Source organism: Felis catus, chromosome A1, assembly GCF_018350175.1.
Source record: "Felis catus isolate Fca126 chromosome A1, F.catus_Fca126_mat1.0, whole genome shotgun sequence".
Classification (NCBI taxonomy): domain Eukaryota; kingdom Metazoa; phylum Chordata; class Mammalia; order Carnivora; family Felidae; genus Felis; species Felis catus.
Window position 1 is genome coordinate 93,093,569 of NC_058368.1, and position 19,041 is coordinate 93,112,609.

Consider the following 19,041-nt stretch of genomic DNA (forward strand, 5'->3'; position numbering starts at 1 on the left):
TGGAACATGCTTGGGATTCTCCTGCTCTCCTCTCTGTCTGCCCCTTCCCTGCTCACACTTTATCCCTTTCTCAAAATAAATAAACTTAAAAAAAATCTTTTTTCTTTTTTAAGTATCTACCATGTAATAGTCAATGGTACTAAGTGGCACTGGCCTCATGCTTTGAACAGGGCACAGGGTGCACCCCCTAAGGAGCACTCATGGGAAAAGTGTGGCAGGACTGGCTACAGGTGCCATGGGCCCAGACAGAAGGGGACACATGACCCACCCTTAGGAGGAGGGAGGATGAAGGTGTTAAGAAATGTTTGGAGGTGGGATGTGAAGGACTGAAGCCAGGCTACTTATAAGGGGGCTGAAGGTCATAGAAGAAGGGACAGCACGTGCACAGAGGCCCCAAGGAGTTGGGGTGGGCACAACATATGCCCCATATATTGAAGGTACTTCCACTGGAGTACAGAGGGCACATTTGAGACCAGCAAGAATTAAGACTGGAGAGGCCAGCAGAGACCAGGCCCTGAAGAAATGGCTCTGTTTAGGATCGTTTGAAGGTGGACGCTCCGGAGCATCATAGCTCTTTGATTATAGGGATGAGGCCCAGCTAAGTTAGGTGATCCCAGTTTGTCTGAAGCAGCACAGCCTGCTATCTGGAGGGACCCTTCACAGAGATGAGGAATATGGCAGGAGGTGAGCTGTGTGCTGCATAAAGGACACTGATTGGAAACAGTATCATCCGTACATAGGGGTGCAGCACTGACCTGAGCCTCCCCAGAGGCCCATGTGCAGCCCAGCTGAGAGGGTGAGCAATGCACTTGTCTGCCATCGAGTCAGAGAATTAGGACACCGAGCTGCGGAAGCCCTCTGCTCTGCTCTGCTCAGCCACCCCCACATTGCCCCCCAAATAGTTTGCCTTCTAGCATCCCAGATTGCATTGAGGACATTGGCTTGCGTGGCATGTGCCTTCATTTTCTACGCGCTGTGTTCTGTTCCTATGCCACCATAACAAGGCCACCGGGGGTCTTTTTAGTCATTCTCAGAAAACAAAGCTCAGATGGTTCCTGAGTTGTATAGGATGGAGGAGATCATAGTTGTGAATGCAGTAGTCACAGACCATACATAGTTATATATGATGCATTGTGGGTTTGAAAAGTATGCATTCTCTGGACTGCGTATAAAATGACACATGCCAAGTGAAAGACAGATTAGCACGATGTGTATTAATTACATATGTGTGTGCATATCAACTGAGGATCAAATCCTGTATAGAATAGAAATAAAAATGCCCTACAACCCACCTTACCTCCATTTGCTAAGAAGAAATGTCTGGCAGCTATTACCAAACTCCTTTAAAATTTTTTTAAGTTGATTTATTTATTTGGAGAGAGAGAGAGAGTGAGCAGGGAAGGGGCAGAGAGAGAGGGAGAGAGAGAGAGAGAGACAGAATCCCAAGCAAGCTCTACACTGTCAGCGCAGAGCCCAACCTGGGGCTCGAACTCACGAACCATGTGTGAGATTACAACCTGAGGCAAAATCGAGTCAGATGCTTAACTGACTGAGCCATTCAGGTGCCCCCATACTGAACTCCTTTCATTTTAAAAGTCCACACTTTCCTGAAGTGTTCACCTGCTTTTATATCAGCGGTAGACTCTATGAAAAGGTTATTTTTAAGTAAAATATACAAGGAACAAACATACCAGTTAAATCACATGGAGCAAAAGAAAGCCATTGTGGGCTATGTTCCCCTTCACACTGCTTTGTAACTCTTTCTCTGTGAGCTAAGCAGCTGCATAAGAAAAATAGTCACACTACGGAAGCATTGGTTTTCAAATAATTTTGACGTATCAAAAGGCGCAGAGTGAAAAAAGGTCACCACCTATGCACACATCCCCATGACTTTTTTTCCTTGTAGTTTGCTATCAACGTCCATATCACTAAACAGTATACAAAATGATCTGGTAAGTACATGAGTTGGAGCCCTGCTTCTGTCATTGTTTCAAGAAGATGCCAGGTGAGCAGAGCTTAAATAGAGGGACAGACTCTGGTGTTCAGGTTGTTTGATTTGGAAAGCTGTCTACCCAAAAGGCACCTGGCCTATGCTAACTTTTTTTGTGGGTCCCTTCTGGGCATCAGCTGTATTCCACAATACGCATGGAATCATGGAAAGTGACAAAAGTAAGGATGACCCAGGGGTGCCTGGATGGCTCAGTCGGTTAAGCGTCCGACTTTGGCTCAGGTCATGATCTCACAGTTTGTGAGTTCTAGCCCCGCATTAAGCTCTGTGCTGACAGCTTGGAGTCTGGAGCCTGCTTTGGATTCTGTGTCTCCCTCTCTCTCTGCCCCTCCCCTGCTCGCTTGTTCTCTCCCTCTCTTTCTCTTTCTCTCTCTCTGTCTCAAAAATAAACATTTAAAAAATTTTTGAAAAAAAGTAAGGATGACCCAAAGAACAGAGGTGCTTTGCCAGCCTGTGGAGATAAAGGTAATTCTTCACTCACCGTGCATGTCAGAACCGTTGGGTGGGGCTGCTTCACCTCCCAGCTTCAGATACAGTCTGTCCATGAACTAGGGGAGCATTGCATGTTGGAATGAATTAATCACAGATTGATCAAAATTCAATTTATTTGTTTTTTTAGGGGGGAGGGGCAGAGAGAGGGGGAGAGAGAGAATCTTAAGCAGGCTCTGCATTCAGTGTGGAGCCCAATATGGGGCTCGATCCCATGACTCTGGGATCATGACCTGAGCCCAAATCAGAAGAGTCAGATACTTAACTGACCGGGCCACCTAGGCGCTCCTCAATTTATTTCTTTAAAATACTCCTTTTCTTTAGCTAAGAAGCATAACCACAAAAAATACACAAGCAAATGGCAACGGAGCATAGAAGATTGTGTCAAACGTATATATGGTTTCAGGTCCTGAAAGTCAGGGAATGTATTATAATACTTCTCTTTCCCATTGCACTTTGGCAGAAAGAAAGTTCAGAGGGAACACTATGGCTGAATTAAAATTAGCTGTGCTGTTAAGGCATAATTATGTGTGTTCTCTGGTTCTCCTGTCTCCAACTTGACCTTCTGGTACTTGCTATCTGATATGGCAGCCATTCACCCCCTATGACTAATTTTAATTTAAAATTGGTTAAAATGATGGAGTGCCTGGGGAGCTCAGTCAATTAAGCATCCAACTCTTGATTTCGGCTCAGATCATGATCTCATGGTTTGCGAGTTCGAGCTCTGCATCAGCCTCTACGCTTGACAGCATGGAGCCTGCTTAGGATTCTCTCTCTCCCTCTCTCTCTCTGCCCCTCCCCTACTTTCTCTTTCTCTTTCAAGTAAACTTAAAAAAAAATAAATTGGTTAAAATGAAATAAAACTAAAAACTCAGTTCCTCATTTGTACCAGTCACCGTTCCAGGGCTCAGGAGGCATGGGAGGTGGCCAGTGGCTATTGAAGTGGATAGCACAGATACGGGAGATTTTTCATAATTTTTGCAGATCATATATTTCCTATAGGCTGTCTCAAAGCCTATGTAGAACACATGCAAACACTTTATCCCGTGGGGCACGACCCGGTGGTTGCCAAGCTGAGCATGTTGCAATTTGTAACCTGATTTGGTAGGAGGGAGAAGAAAATGAGTATTGATTGATTGACGTTTATCTGCATAGCTAGGTCTTCACCATCTAAGTGCACCACACGGAAGGCTCTGGGCTTTTAGATGTCAGCTATTGCATTTGGGCAAAGGGTTTGGCTGCCAGAAGCCTGATGTTGTCCTTTTGAATGGCAGGAAATGTTAATGGCTTGGTAGGTTCACATTTGGTTAGCACAGGGGAACAGGCACAGAATTGAAGAAGATCACGTCATTGCCATGTGGCTGTACTGACGAGGTGATGGATGCACATTACGCAGCCCAGACTAAGCCCCCAGGTCTGTTCAGTTGTCATTCTGCTCCTTGATGCAGCTTTTGGTTACCAGCAAACAACCCCCATGCAGAGATCATTTCCCACCCAAGCTTCCTCGCGCGATACTCCTTTTTATTGGTTCCTGAATTCTCTAGGTTAAAAAAAAAAAAATGAATCTCACCGATTTGGCAAACTAAAATTTTGATTCTTTGCGGGGGAAAATGTCTGCCTCACTTGGCGTCAGCCCCTATTTTTCCAGTGTACTTTGCTAAGAATGTAGCCTGCTTTACTGAGTGTGCCCTCTCCTCACTTGGCTTCTTCCCCCTCCGCCATGTTTATTTGGTTTTTAAAGGGAGAGAGAGAACACATGCATGCAAGTGGGGGAGGGGAAGAGAGAGGGAGAGAGGGAGGATCCCAAGCAGGCTTCACACTGTCAGCACAGAGCCTGATGTGGGGTTCGAACTCACAAACTGTGAAATCATGACCTGCGCTGAAATCCAGGGACACTTAACCCACTGAGCCACCCAGGCTCCCGTCCCTGCTTGGCTTCTAAAGTTGATGTACCCTCAGCCAGTAGCTGTTTCGGATTGCCATTTTAAAGACTTCAAACACTAAAAATTGCAAAATACTGGAAGAATGCTGGAGTGGCCTTTTTCTCATTCTTCTTTCTTTGGAGTAGTTGGAAGCCTTTGTAGGAACTAGTAAAAGCTATGTGATCTATTTAATGCTTGAAGAAATGAGGTTGATTTTTAAATTCTTTTTTTTTAAGTTTATTTATTTATATTGAGAGAAAGGGAGCTCTCTGAAGTCAAGAGCTGGGCGCTTAACCTAGTGAGCCACCCAGGTGCCTTGATTTTTTAATTTTTGTCAGTGGGTAAGTAGGCCACCCAGAGTCCCAAGACTGTGCAGTGATTGTGGTTTATGCAGTGATGTTTTCCTCCACTCACCTGTGTACATGTTGCCAGAATTTTATTGACAGTCATTTCCGCAGTCTTTCTCACTGTTGTTACTTTTGGCCTCTTTCTTCCTTGCCTTCCTCTCCTTCTCTTCTTTCACTTTCCGCTTGTGTAAAAAATATTTCTGTGCGTTTCACGAAACATACTGTCCCAATGGCAGACCTCTGAGGACTTGACCCAGCAGAGGATCGATTGGCCCTTGGTGGCCAGTGGGTTGGGTTTGAGGAAGCCCTGTGCTCCTCACAAATGCTCCTCTGGCACAAACCAAGACCTGTGTTTTTAATTCAGTTCACGATTTTTGGGCACTGCAGTCTCTATTTTAGCTGCGCAGGCTGAAGCAAGCAAGGTGCAAGAAAGTACGCCCGTCAGGAAAAGCAGCACATGACCTTCTGAAAAAAATCTGTGGTTCCTTCTCCCCTTCTTCTTGGCCATGCCTGAGTCACCTTCAGCTCAGCTGTCTCTGCCCTCTCCGGTTGGTGGCTCAGTGTTCTGCCTCCCCTCTCTCTCTCTCTGAGGACAAAGATGACATCGAGGAATATTTGCTTCGAAGCATAGCCCAGAACTATGCCAGGCTGGAGGCTCCTGCTTCTAGTCATCACCTGTTCTAAGTAGGAATTTTCACTTGCTTGTATTTGGAAAATGAGAGATTTCGAATCAGTGCATGATCATCGCCTCCTGTCGATGGGGCAGCTTGGCTGTGGACTGATGTGGATCATGGGGGCCTCTTCTTTTGCAGTTGACTGGAAGCCCTAAACAGAAACCCTGTCCAAAATTTCTCAGGAGTCCCTAAGAGATGGTAGGTCCACAAATGGACCTTCCTCCTCCCCTGGCCCCTGACGGTGGAAATGCTAGTATTGGAGAGAGGGAGGGTGGCTGGCTGAGGACTCAGGAGAACAGAATGGCATGGAAAGATTGTCAGCTTTTGCTGTTTCTGCTTTGTTTCTTGCTTGGACCTCTGGTTGCAGAACATACCTCCTTCTCCCTACTCCCCTTATTTTGTGGACCAATGTGCTCTCCCGCCACGGTGTCCAGACAGCTCCTCACTTGCGCTTCCTCTCTCTCCCCTCCTTCCACCAGTCCTCTTCCTGCTCTGTTCCGTCTCAGTGGTACTAGTCACTGTGCCACAGGGAGCAAAATCAGAGCTGCCTGTGCCCGGGAAAGCCCTCATGTCCACCGCGTCACCTGTGTGCGGGCAGGCGCACTTGCAAATGTAGACACTTTCCTTTGTGTCCCCTCGTACACAAATGGAGAATCTTCTCAGTGTAGAACACCCAGCCGGTCTTTCTGGACAGATCAGGCGGCATTTGGATAGCACTTCTTCGTCCTCGAAGCCACTCGGGAGGTAGATGGTGTGATCCTTGTGTTAGAGCAAAAGGAAGCTGGGCCTGGAGACTCACTGCTGTGGGCCACACGGAGCTGACAGGAGGGTACAGAGCAGCTCTGAACACAGACGGGTCCGGGGTAAGTCAACAAGCCCCTGACCGCCATATCCTCAAATGCATGTTCAGTTCCAACATGGACAAGTTAGAAAAAAATCCACATTTTTTTTTCTTACAGATTTAGGAGATAAGGTCTGGCCTTTGATATAGAGAGTGTCAGGTCGGAGGGTGATGTGTGAAGATGGGCTGTTGGCTTAGATCTATATTACATTGGATCTAGGATGGAGTCTGTGTCCAGACAATCAATCTCTCTTTCTCTTTCTCTTTCTCTTTCTCTTTCTCTTTCTCTTTCTCTTTCTCTTTCTCTTTCTCTTTCTCTTTCTCTTTCTCTTTCTCTTTCTCTTTCTCTTTCTCTTTCTCTCTCTCTCTCTCTCTCTCTCTCTCTCTCTCTCTCTCTCTCTTTCTCTTTCCCCCCTCCCCACTCAATCACTCTCTCACCTCAGGAGATGCCCCTAAGATTCTTTTTTTTAAGTTCATTTATTTTTGAGAGAGAGAGAGAGCACAAGCAGGAGAGGGGCAGAGAGAGAGAGAGAGAGAGAGAGAGAGAGAGAAGGAGAAAGAGAATCCCAAGCAGGCTTTGCTCTGTCAGCCTGGAGCCCAATGCAGGGCTCAAACCCACGAATCATGAGATCATGAGCTGAGCAGAAATCAAGAGTAGGACACTTAACTGACTGAGCCACCCAGGCGCCGGTCCCTGAGATTCTTGGTAACACCTGAGGCTCTCCAGGCGTAGGAGTGGCCTGGGACTGTCTGTATCACCCATCACTGCTGTTTCTCACATGGAACAGCCCCTGCTTGCAGGATGCCCAGTTCAGAGGCTTTCACGGAGAGGCATTCCCAGCTAAGACCCCTCACAACCCTGACTCCAGCACGGCCTGGCCAGCCTCAGCTGGAACAGCCTTGGAGATAAACTGGTGTGGCAGTGCCACCTAGTGACTGACCTCCCCGCCACTCTTCTCGGCCTCCCAGAAGGAAGGTGAATCTGTCTGCAGGCTGCTGCACATGTGTGTGGAAGATCACGGTGGGGACTTCTGAAACTACGGCCTGATGGGCCGTGTAGACTAGCTGTGCCTGCCATTGGCGAGCCTGGCATGTGTCAGACACGAGCTATGTGAAGCGTTTTCTAGCGCTGACTTTCTGGTAAGGGAATCTTTGGGCCTGACCCCACATGACTCCAACTCTGTCTGCTGGGGCTCCACCTGCCCCTTGGGGAGCCTACAGTGTGTGCGAGGTACCTGGCACAGAGCGGGAGCTGGAGGAATGCAGGGTGCCCCAGAAAATTCAAATAACTATGGGTTGGGAAGTTAACAAAGAATCGAGGAGAAACTCGGTCAGCAATGCAGGCCTGGGTTATGACGTAGTTCGGGAACTTGATCTATCTTTGATTGCCTGGGGAGTAGCAGGGGCTCGAGGATAGAATTTTGTGCCAAATTCTAAGCTTTTCCAGTTTGTCTCCTCTCCAGATGTGTTGAAATACAGCCAGCCCCAGATTTTCTGATGGCTGTTACAGAATCCCAGCTGAAGTGATAGACCAGTGTTTCTCACGGGGCATGGTGGGGGGTGGGAAGGGGCAGGGGGGGTGGGTAGTTCTGCCCCCAGGGGCCCTTTTGGAGAAAGTTTTCTTTGTTCGTCCCTGGGGCCGGGTGTGTGTGTGGGGGGGGGGGGGGGGGGGTAGGACCAGGGATGCTCTGTGTTCTGTTGTGCTTGGGACAGTCCCATCCAACAGAAGATCTGCGTCCCACTTGACCTTGAACTGACCTGCTGGACATTCTGTGTACTAAAAACCTGTTCATAATTTTCATAGTTTAGACCTAAATCCATTTTAAATATCCACATGAAATATTTTTGCTCAATTGTAATATATACACTTTTAAATAAGGCTGTTATTTATAACGTGATTTATAATCATATAATTTATAACACATTTATAATGTAGAAATTGAGGGAATATCGTCATTTGTTGTATTTGGGATTTGGCCAAAAGTTTTTCACGTTTCAGAAAATCACATCAGCTATGGCCGTGCCCCTGTGGCTCTTAAATTGCCAGAACAGTTCACTTTGGCTGAACTAAATTGCATCCAAGTGCTTTTACATAAAAGGTGCAAACTAACTGCTCTTTATGTCTTCTAGGTTAGTCCTTTTTTAAATTTTTATTTATTTATATTTTTTGACAGAGAGAGCAGGGGAGGGGCAAAAAGAGAAGGGGAGAGAGAGAATCCAAGCAGGCTTCCGGCTGTCAGCACAAATCCAGACTCAGGGCTCGATCTCAGATCAAGAGTCGGATGCTTAACCCACTGAGCCACCTGGGCACCCCCTAGGTTAGTATTGCCCAAAGGTTTAGATACTGAAATACATGCTGTATTTTAAATTGTTACTCCAATTTAATTCTCTGTATTTCAGTTAAGGTGTTATATTGATTTTTGTTTTATAAATCATGTATACAGGAGCTCCGGGGTGGCTCAGTCAATTGAGTGTCAGACTCTTGATTTCAGCTCAGGTCTCTGATCTCACCATTCATGAGATTGAGTCCCACATTGGGCTCCGAGCTGAAGGCATGGAGCTGCTTGGGATTCTCTCTCTCCCTGTCTCTCTCTGCCCCTCACATGGCTTGTGCGCTCTCTCTCAATCTCTCTCTCTCTCTCTCTCTCTCTCTCTCTCTCTCTCTCTCTCTCTCACCTTCCCTCTCTCTCTCAAAAATAAAGTAGCTTTAAAAAAATCATGTATGTAGATAAGGTATACTATTGAGTTCCATTTCAAGATCCTAAAAAGGGGGATTGGGTCCCCTAGGATTGAAAACCATTGCTTAAATGCAGGTGTCTGTTCAGGGAAATCTTTCCTGATGGGCACACACACCTTCGGGCTTTCTCCATCTTTACTTTTAGGAACCCACTTGGTACCATGGCTCTCAGACCTGAAAGTTCTCTCCAGAGAGGGTCATATTTCACTAAACTCTTTATCAAAGAGACCCCGAATGCTGCTAAGTCTTCCAAGTATGTCGAGGGTATGTTAATGTGATACCATTGTCTTCCTGTAGGTTTTTAACCTAGATCATTGTAAAATAATTATGGAGAACTAAGACTGGTAACGTATTGACAGGCAAGTCATTTCTGAACTCCCTCATTCTCACAGAAATGAAAATGCATAAATGAATAATAGACAACGTCTTCTCAGGGAAACATAATGTCATTCTTCAAGTTTAAAAATCCATTCTATTATCCCCATTATTTCCTATAGAGACTTTTAGCTTTATTTCACAGGAAGCCTATGCTCTTACAACATATCCACTGATGGCAGTTACCCAAAGATCAATCTTCTGTATCCACACAGTGGATGAAATTCTCATTAGCCACAGTTAAACACATGAAAAGAAATTGGTCAATTTATAGAACTGCTCTCCCTCCAACACACACACACACACACACACACACACACACACACACAGGCACAGAACAGGTGAGGAGGAAGCAAAAGGCAGAGAGAAATGGGGGAAGGAGAGAGGAAGAGAGAGAAGCATTTAGCTTTGCGATTTTCCAAATTACCAGAAGAGAGGAAAACATTCCAAATGCGCAAGCGTACAAGAGCAGGATGAAATCAAAATAGAAAACTCACTTTGGTGGGGTATCCCGGTGACTCAGTCAGTTAAGCATCCAACTCTTGATTTAGGCATAGGTCGTGATCTCACAGTTGATGAGTTCAAGCCCTGCATCAGACTCTGTACTGACAGCATGGAGCCTGCTTGGGATTCGCTCTCTGCCTCTCCCCTACTCACACTGTCTCTCTGTCTCTCCAAATAAATAAACAAACTTAAAAAAGAAAAGAAAACTGACTTTGGTGTGTTTTAGAGTTAATAAAGAATTATGCATTTAATGAAAATCAGAACTGGCTCTGGCCTAAATTACAATTGGGCTTTACAAGTAGCCTTTTACTACCTATCTCTGCTGCTTTTCTTGGGATCTACTTATCAGTAGTGAAGGAAGTCAGTATGTTGGGACCCCCGAGGTTGTAAAGATGTGTTTATGTTTTCACAACTCACTGATAAAAAGAAAAGCAGGGAAACAGGAAGGGATAAGAAGAAAGTCACATTGATTGGGGCTGTTCACGTTCTCTGGCCTGAAGGAACTTTGTGTAAATTATTTATGGAGTAATGTTATATATAAAATTACTAATATCTTCACTTTAGAGGGCCTTCGCTTAGAAAGGTATTTAGTAAAATCTTTGCACCTACTGGATTTTACATTTTATTTGAATTTAAGAGGATAATTGTAGGTGTCGGTGTTAACGTTATTACATACTCATATCATTACTTTCAATCTGTTATATATTTTTTCCTCGATCTGTCTTTACCTTTCATATTCACACTTAGTACAAGTTACATGTCACCTTAGTATTCTTTGCCATCAGTTTTTCTCCCTTACCATATTTTGAACTTCTCATAAACACTTAACTATTTTTTGCTCATATACATGTTTCTGTGTAGATGTTCCACATGTTATTGAATGAAGAACTTCTGAAATAAAGCTAATAGATGGTTCTCAGCCTTGACAACACATTAAAATCACCTGGAAGCTTAAAAAAATATATCCATGTAATGGGATACCAGGCTTTTGCATAGTTATTTTTTTTTAATGTTTATTATTGAGAAAGCACAAGTGGGTGAGGGGCAGAGAGACAGGGAGACACAGAATCCAAAGCAGGATCCAGGCTCTGAGCTGTCAGCACAGAACCTGATGTGGGACTCGAACCCACAAACTGTGATATCATGACCTGAGCTGAAGTAGGATGCTCAACAGACTGAGCCACCCAGGCGCCCCTTGCATATTTAGTTTTTAATGCTTCCCAGGTGATTCTAATATGCAGGTAAAGGTGGCCACCTTTGATTTGGACCAGTGGCAAATAAGAGATACATGTCCCCCCCTCCTTTCTGAGCGGTTGACACTCAGTACTTTCCTCCTTTGGCCCTAGGTGTATGCCTTCATTGGAGCTCTTTTTATGGTTGTATGTCTTAATTGAATCGCTTATTTTATTTGCTTTTACTTAAAATCAAAATTACAAGCACGTAGTTGGGGTTTGGAGCAAGATCATGTAGATCTTTCACTTCTCTGGGTCTTCAACTGGTAGACATCAAAGTATCAGCTTCATTATGGACATAAAACGGATCTGGACACCATCCCTTTGACTAGAGCCCATTGGGCTGCCCAGTGTTCTGATGATTCACCACTAAAGTAGATGGAGTTGTAGGTACACCTCATAACCCAGGGGGAGTCATCTCTCCTTGGGGAAGCTTATTGCACAGAAAACCAGATAGGTCTGCTCTGTGGGTAAGTAGAGCAGGGAGAGGGGCTGAGCTATGCCTGTTTGGTTCCTTTGCCCAGATTCTCCATCCCTCACCTCTTCAAATCCAGGAGTAATAGATTGCCTCCACCTTTCCCACCACAATACACAATACACAGGTTCAATGATTAAATAATGTTAGAGACAACCATTTTTCATCTTTAACTGTGATCTCTTTTTCCCCCTCTTTGAAACTTTTTAAGATCTCCTTATTCCTAGTACTTTGAAATTGACCGTGGGGGCTCCTAGCTGGCTCAGTCGGTAGAGCATGTGACTCTTGATCTCGGGGTCATGAGTTCAAGTTCCATGTTGGGTGTGGAGCCTACTTTAAAAAAAAGACTTAAAAAATTAATTAATAAAATAAAAACCGAAGCTCAGAATAATTAGAAAAATAATAAAAATGAAAAAAATAAATAAAATTTACTGTGACCACCCCCCACCCCCATTGACTTAGGTCTTTTCTTATTCCCTATGCAGATACCAACTAGAATCTTTGAGATCCCTGCCTTCCAGTTTTCCTGGAAAAACCAAAGAAATAAAAGAATGTTTTCATTTCTTTCCTTCCACTTTCTGTGTTCTAGAAATTCAGTTATTAGGCCATCTATGTTGATTCTCTGAGAACCAACCTTTTTCTTCTCCTTTTACCCTTGTCTTTTTGTCTTTTCTACTTTCTGGGAGGTTTCTTCCAATTTATATTCTTATCATGTTATGTTATTTTTTTCACTGTAATATTTTTTAAGTTCCCCTCTTTTGTTCTTTGCACATTTTTGTTAGTATCCCGTTCCTGTTTTATGGATGCCATCATTTCCCTTAGGTCTTTCCTGACAGAAATTAGAGAGTTCAGGACTCCTGTCCCCATCACCCTGCATTGTGTCCAGGTTCTCCTGTTTCTTCCCTCCTCCCATTCTTTCTTTGCTTTCTTCCTTTTTTGTCTGTATCTTTTCTATAGAGAATATACTTCAAATGTGCGCTGACCATCTATGGTTCTTTCATGTCAGGAGTGCGAATTGGGAGCTCTGTATGGGGAGAGGAGCTTGTTGTCTGGTGAAACTTCCTGTAGGGTGGGTAAGTGGACAGCTGCATTTTTCATGAGGGGATCCTTGATGTTGGTACATGAATGCCTTTTCACTGAAACTGTTCTGTTTCTCCAAAGGAAAATATTCTTTGTCTATAATAGTGAATTCTATTATAGGGTCAGGGATGGGGAGTGAAGAAAGGAAACTGGAGAAGCTGTTATTCAGTTTGGAAACTTGAATTTCATCCCCATGTTTTCGGCTCCAAAGAACTTTCCTGACCTTAGCTGGGCCCTGGGTCAGAATCTCCATTCTGTCCCCAGAGAATGAACTCTGTCTCCTGTTAGTTGTCTGGTAGTACCAACCAGGGACAGGCACCTGACCCTCTGCATGATACCTGGTTTCTTGAAGTTGTGAACCTTCCATGGGTTCTATGACACTTTGTGCCTTTTAATTGGAGGTATTTAGGCCATTTATATTTAATATGGTTACCAATATGCTTGGATAAAGCTGTCCTCTGGCTGTTTGTTTTCTATTTGTCCCATCTTTTCTTTGTCCCTTTTATCTATTTCTGCTTTCTTTTTGGATTACTTATTTTTTATTTTTCCATCTTATATCCTTTAATGTGTTATTAGTTAGTACACTTTGGTGTATTATTTTAGTGGGTCTTTTAGGGTTACAGCATACCTAGACACTTAGGTATACTGTAACTAAATTATCACAGTCTTATCTTCATTTGAAATGATACCACTTACTACAACCTGTCTTTAAGTGATATTGAACCACTTTACATATAGTACTTGCACTTCACCAGCCTTGGGGTTTTATATGCATGTACTAATCACTACTCAGCTGAATAATCAGGAAGACTCCTGTGCAGATCTCTGGGTCTCCCTCAGTGCAGACTTCTTCTGTCTGGATTTTGACACTTTGAACTCCAGATCTCTCTGGATTTCCAACTCTGTCCCTGAACTTGGGGAGAATTTTGGACAGTGCCTGGTTTCTCTCCCTCGGCTACATCCTGCAGATTCTCTTCAGATATTAAGCTGAGGCGATTGTATGACCACTTTGGTTGTTTACCATCTCTGAGGGATCACTGTCCTTTATTAGTAGATGATCTATGTCTTGTTAACCATTGTTTCAAATATTTGGTCTGGTTTTGTAGTTGTTTCAGGAGGCAGTGTAAGTACAGTCCCTTGTTTCTTCTTGGCTGGAAACAGAATTCCTTGTGTACTTTTGTTTGTATAAAAATGTGTTATTTTTCATGCTCTGATTTCTCCTTTCTTTCTTTTTGTTCTTGTGGGTTTAGACATTTTTTTCAACTGCCTTACTATCCTTTAGTGGCATCTTTGGAGAGAAAGGTGGATTCACAAGAGGCAACGGGTGGTTTAAATCTCCATAATACTTTTTACTCTACAACCAAGGCTGGTATGTGAGATCAGAGCTGACAATTGAGATGAAGTCTTTTTGCCATTTGTAGTATTAACAGTATGTTTAACAGAAGAAGACTAATGAACGTAGTTTGTCAGCTGTTAACCTCCAGTGTTGAATTATTTTTTGTCAGTGTAAAAATACCTAGAAGTTGCCCACAGATCTTGGAACAGAACATGACAGATCTGATTCGCGTTAATTGATGAGCAAGACTCATTCCTGTCCCCTTTTTGTATCTCTGTATATGTGATCCTGAAGGCCTAGAACGTGGCTAGGGGCACATCAGTTTGAGAACAAATGTTTCACATTGTCATGCTACTTAATTCAATAAAGACAGTCTTTGTCCTTAAATTCTTTATAGTTAAGATTCTAGGGGCATGTTAGATGAGCAAATTACACATTACATGTCTTATGACCCAAGTTAACGTTGGCTGATGGTGCTAGACATCTCTACAGAGGACCACCTGAAGTACCCTGTTGACCAAAAGCTTTGTGGAGTCTGGAAAAGGGGACCAATGAGTAGATTCTCAAAATACAAATCAGGGCCCAGGGGGGTGGAGGAGGAATCACACCTGTAAACAAAGCCACGAAAGAGGATGGCATAGTGCCAGCCACTCGTGTGGCCAAAGCTCCTGTTGCTTCTGGAAAGATGCTGAGAGAGAGTCCGGGGTGCAGGGCAGATGCTACCTCATTCAGGGAAGAATTCAGTAATGCCCTGGGAAAGATAACCTGACAAATTTAAACAAGTATCACAGAAAGCTGTCATATTTGTGATATAAGAACAAGTGGGAGACCCACTTGAGAAAATGGCAACAGTGAAAAAATGAATGGAAACCAAGAAAAGGAATATTTTGCCTTTTTTCCAAACCTTAAAGCCGATCTCACAACCATTATGTCTATGAAACGTGCACTGCTCTAAAACAGTGCAGTAAGTCTTCTCTCCAAACTCCAGAGTTCTTATTTTAAAAGCTTGAGATCATCAGGCCTCCCTTGCTCTAATTTTAATCTTATTTGATGTATTTTTAATTAAACAAGGATTCATACTGATCAGAATTTGAAATTTGCCACTTTGAGTCATTTCTTCACGTCTTTCATAGAATAGTTCTTGTGAAGAAGGTTGGAATTGTCTAAGTTTGTGAAATAAACATCTGTAAACAGTGTCTTGAAATTTTTTTCTTTACCCTTTACATTGTGCAGATTAATCACTCACAGTGGTGTGAATCTGGCATAGTTCCAAACCTGGCAGTGTTCTAAGGGATAATATCATCCTGCTGATAAGTTTGATATTTTAGTTGCCAGGAAAGAAATCTTGATTATTCAAATAGTGCCTAATGCGGTTCCCTAATTGCTTCCCTCTTGACTATTCACAAGTAAGTATGTCTGAATGTAATATAAACATTAGTCCAAGATGTTATTTTTCCATATTGGTGAGCTACGTTTCAGGCAGATTTATTATTTCATAAGCAGAAAAAAAAATAATTTACCATTGAATCCCAAGCCCTAAAATACCAATTCCTAGAAAGTTTATTTCTAATTAGGCCCTTCACTACAGGATTACAGTGTCTGACCCAAAATAATGTGCGTAGTATATAATGAATATTGACAGAACGATAGAATGGTGTAATGCTTGAGAGTCTTTGCAAAGAGTCAAATTTGTGTATTTAAAACCTGGGCATTTATTAAGGTAAGCAACTAAAGAGGAATCGGGTTGCCTAAACGTTCCAGTGAATGCTTTTTATGGTAATTTTCAAAACTGTTTACTTCTCCGAGCTTTGGAAACCAAATTGGAAAGAACAGATGGGCAAGCTCTCCATATCCATGACGAAGTTGAGATATCTTTGTGGACACCAGCCATGAAGGTTTCCCTTGGAGACCTTTGTTCATAGTCTGAAATCTCACATGCCTCTTTGTAGGTGCACATGTGTCCTGGCCATTCATGGTGTGGAAATAACTTGAGGATTTCACTGGCACACGATCGCATTTTCTAAGTGATTGAGGACACCTGGTTGATAGAGGGTGGGGACTATCACTGTTTTGGCCAAAAGGTTGCCTTGGTCTTAAAGTAATGATGTAACATGAGAAAATCCAAGCGAAGGGCTGAACACATAGCGGGTGCTCCACAAATACTACAGATGCATCAGGGAATTAGAGTCTTCACCTCTTCAGTGTCTCAGATCTTTATGTCGATCGTGCTTTGTTAAGAGGCCTTGTCTCACAACTAAAGACTGTATGGGACATGAGTGCCCCTGCCACCCCTCTCTTGTGCAGCACACACCCACACCAGGGGAATGTGTTCCCTATTTTAGGCAGGTGCTTGATGAAAAATACAGAGAGTCCCAATATCATGAAAGAGTTATCATCTAAAGCTTATTTCAAAGGGTCTTGTTTTAAAAAATTGTCTTAATGCTTATTTTTGAAAGAGAGAGAGAGCATGAGTGAGGAAGGGGCAGAGAGAGAGAGAGAGAGAGAGAGAGAGAGAGAGAGAGAGAGAGAGAAACAGAATCCAAAGCAGGCTCCAGGCTCTGAACTGTCAGCACAGAGCCTGATGCGGGGCTCAAACCTACCAACCATGAGATTGTGACCTGAGCTGAAGTTGGACGCTTAACCGACTGAGCCACCCAGGCGCCCCTAAGCGTCTTGTTTAAAATAAAAACCACATTCGCCCATGGAGGTCTTATTACACAGGCCCAGCATGCCCCCAGAGTAGGTCACAGAGCCCATTAGCTCATGTTGCAGCTGAAGTATAGCACCGATTGCATCACAGATGAGGGTGAATGCACTCATTTGTCTTCCTGGAAAGCTAGGAATGCACTTGACCTCTATTTTGGCAATGACAGCCTCTCGACCTGGCCATTCTGGGAAGAGGAGATTCTACAGCTGGGTCCTGGTGGCAGTTCACTAGGGTGGAATGGTGGAGATTTCTAGCCTCCTACCACCCAAGACTCACGGTGTGCTCTTCGGCAAGGATTGAGCATGGGCAAGCTAGGAGATTATGAGCATGCTTTGGAGAGCAAGAAATGAGGCCAGGAAAACCCTCCCCAGTAGTATCTGAGAGCTGTGAAGGAAAGTGGTCCTTAGGAGACTTTGGGTGAAGAGCCAAGAATACCCGTGGTGACCAGAGTCTGGGGTCTGACTGCCGCGGAGACTAGAGGAGGGGCACTCTGCTCCATGACTACATAGCACACCCATCCAGGGCAAGTTCTTCTGGGGTAACAACTCACTTGGCCTCACTGTCGTGTGCATGGCGGATAGCAGTGTCTCCATGATGGGCCAGCATTACTGTTCAGTGCTGCTAATTCAAATAAACACTGTAGGATATCTTTTTTTAAGGTTTGTTTATTTTTGAGAGAGAGCGTGAACGTGCAAGCAGGGGAGGGGCAGAGAGAGAAGGGGACAGAGGATCTGAAGCAGGCCCCACGCTGACAGCAGAGAGCCTCACGCAGGGCTCGAACTCAGAAACCGAGAGATCATGACCTGAGCCAAAGTTGGATGCTCAACCGACTGAGCCACCCAGGTGCCCCCATAGGATATATATTTCTGATATAAAAACCCTCCTCCTCCCCCACACCACAGAAATCTTGATACCTCAAAGACGAATTAGGATAAACTATATCCCTCGCTCTCTTTTTGACTGCAAGCTGTCCGTGTGTAACTAGTGAGGCAGTGATTTCTATCAAGCTCCGGTTCTGGGCAGGGACTGTGCAATCAGTGGCACATTTGTGTCTTCAAGGAAGCCAGCTAGAGCAGGACCTTCAGGTAGACAGTCTCAGTAATGTCCTGTGGGGGAGGAATACAGAGGATGCTGAGGGCATGCAGGGGAGGGGCTGGGAGAAGAGCAGACAGAAAAGGCTCCACCTGCATTTAATTTGAAGGATGACTAGGAGTTGGCTCATCACAGAAATAAAGGTAGCAAAGGGAACAGCATGGCTCCTCCTACTGGAAGGGTGCGGGGAGAGATTACAGATTGCATGCAGTACCACATACGGTCCCATTAAGTTGGGCACATCAGCAGGCGTCAAGGAATGAGGAACCACGAGAAAGGCATGGGCAGAGTTCAGAAAGAAATGTGCATTTGTCAGTTTCTACCAGTGAAAAAAGCGCTTGTCCTGTTTTATAGCTTCCCTTTCAGATTGTTTTTCAAGTTGAGGAACGTCCTGATGTCTGTCAGATTGCTCAGGGACACCTCAATTTTATTGACACATAATAGTGAGATTTGAAAACCTTCCGGTAGATCAGTTTATGGAAGCTACTTAGTGAATTCGCTGGATTGGATCAAATTGCCCTTGGCAGCCATACTGCAGATTAATTATAAAGGACCGGCTCTGTTTGCTGTTTTGCAGGTACCATGATCAACAGGATGTTACTAGCAACTTCCTCGGAGCGATGTGGTTGATATCAATAACTTTTCTCTCCATTGGTTATGGTGACATGGTACCTAACACATACTGTGGGAAAGGAGTCTGTTTGCTTACTGGAATTATGGTAAGTGTCTTTTTACTTTGTTTCTTTTGCTTATCCTCTTAGACCATGAAGGCATGAAGGTGCACAGTGTGATCTGATTGCAAGCTACTAGGTTTCCCAACAGCCAGCAGCCAGTATAAATAATCTAATCAGTTCTAGGTTGCGAGAGAACATGGCTGGTTTTGATCTTCATTCTTAGCGTGATACAGCTCCATGAAGCATCAGTGGCTATTGGATTGCTTTTTGTGGGGAGAGGCACTCGTTTTGATGAGCAAATCTGGTCTCCAAGCTGCAGCCAGGAAGTTCTTCATTTCAGTCTGGGTCCTCTCATTGTTATAAGAGCGAGGTACACTTTCTCTTCTCTGAAACGCGCTTTCCTTATCTGCAAAATGCGGACCATAACAACCTATCTTGAAGTGTGCTGAAGGGCTGAAAAATTGCATTTTCTCAATCACAGAATTAGATTACAGTTGACCCTCAAGCAACATGGGTTTTGACTGCACGGTCTAAGGATATGCAGATTT

The 19,041-nt window shown here is 44.0% G+C and overlaps 1 protein-coding gene across 3 annotated transcripts in view; it reads left to right on the forward strand.

The window, feature by feature from the left end:
• Positions 1 to 19,041, forward strand: part of KCNN2 (potassium calcium-activated channel subfamily N member 2) — a 472,189-nt gene that overhangs the window by 416,620 nt on the left and 36,528 nt on the right. For all 3 annotated transcript variants that reach the window (XM_019830963.3, XM_003980701.6, XM_045057670.1), the window contains exon 7: positions 18,397 to 18,538. In XM_019830963.3, coding sequence (XP_019686522.1) covers positions 18,397 to 18,538 — 142 coding nt within the window. The remainder of the gene's footprint in view (positions 1 to 18,396; positions 18,539 to 19,041) is intronic.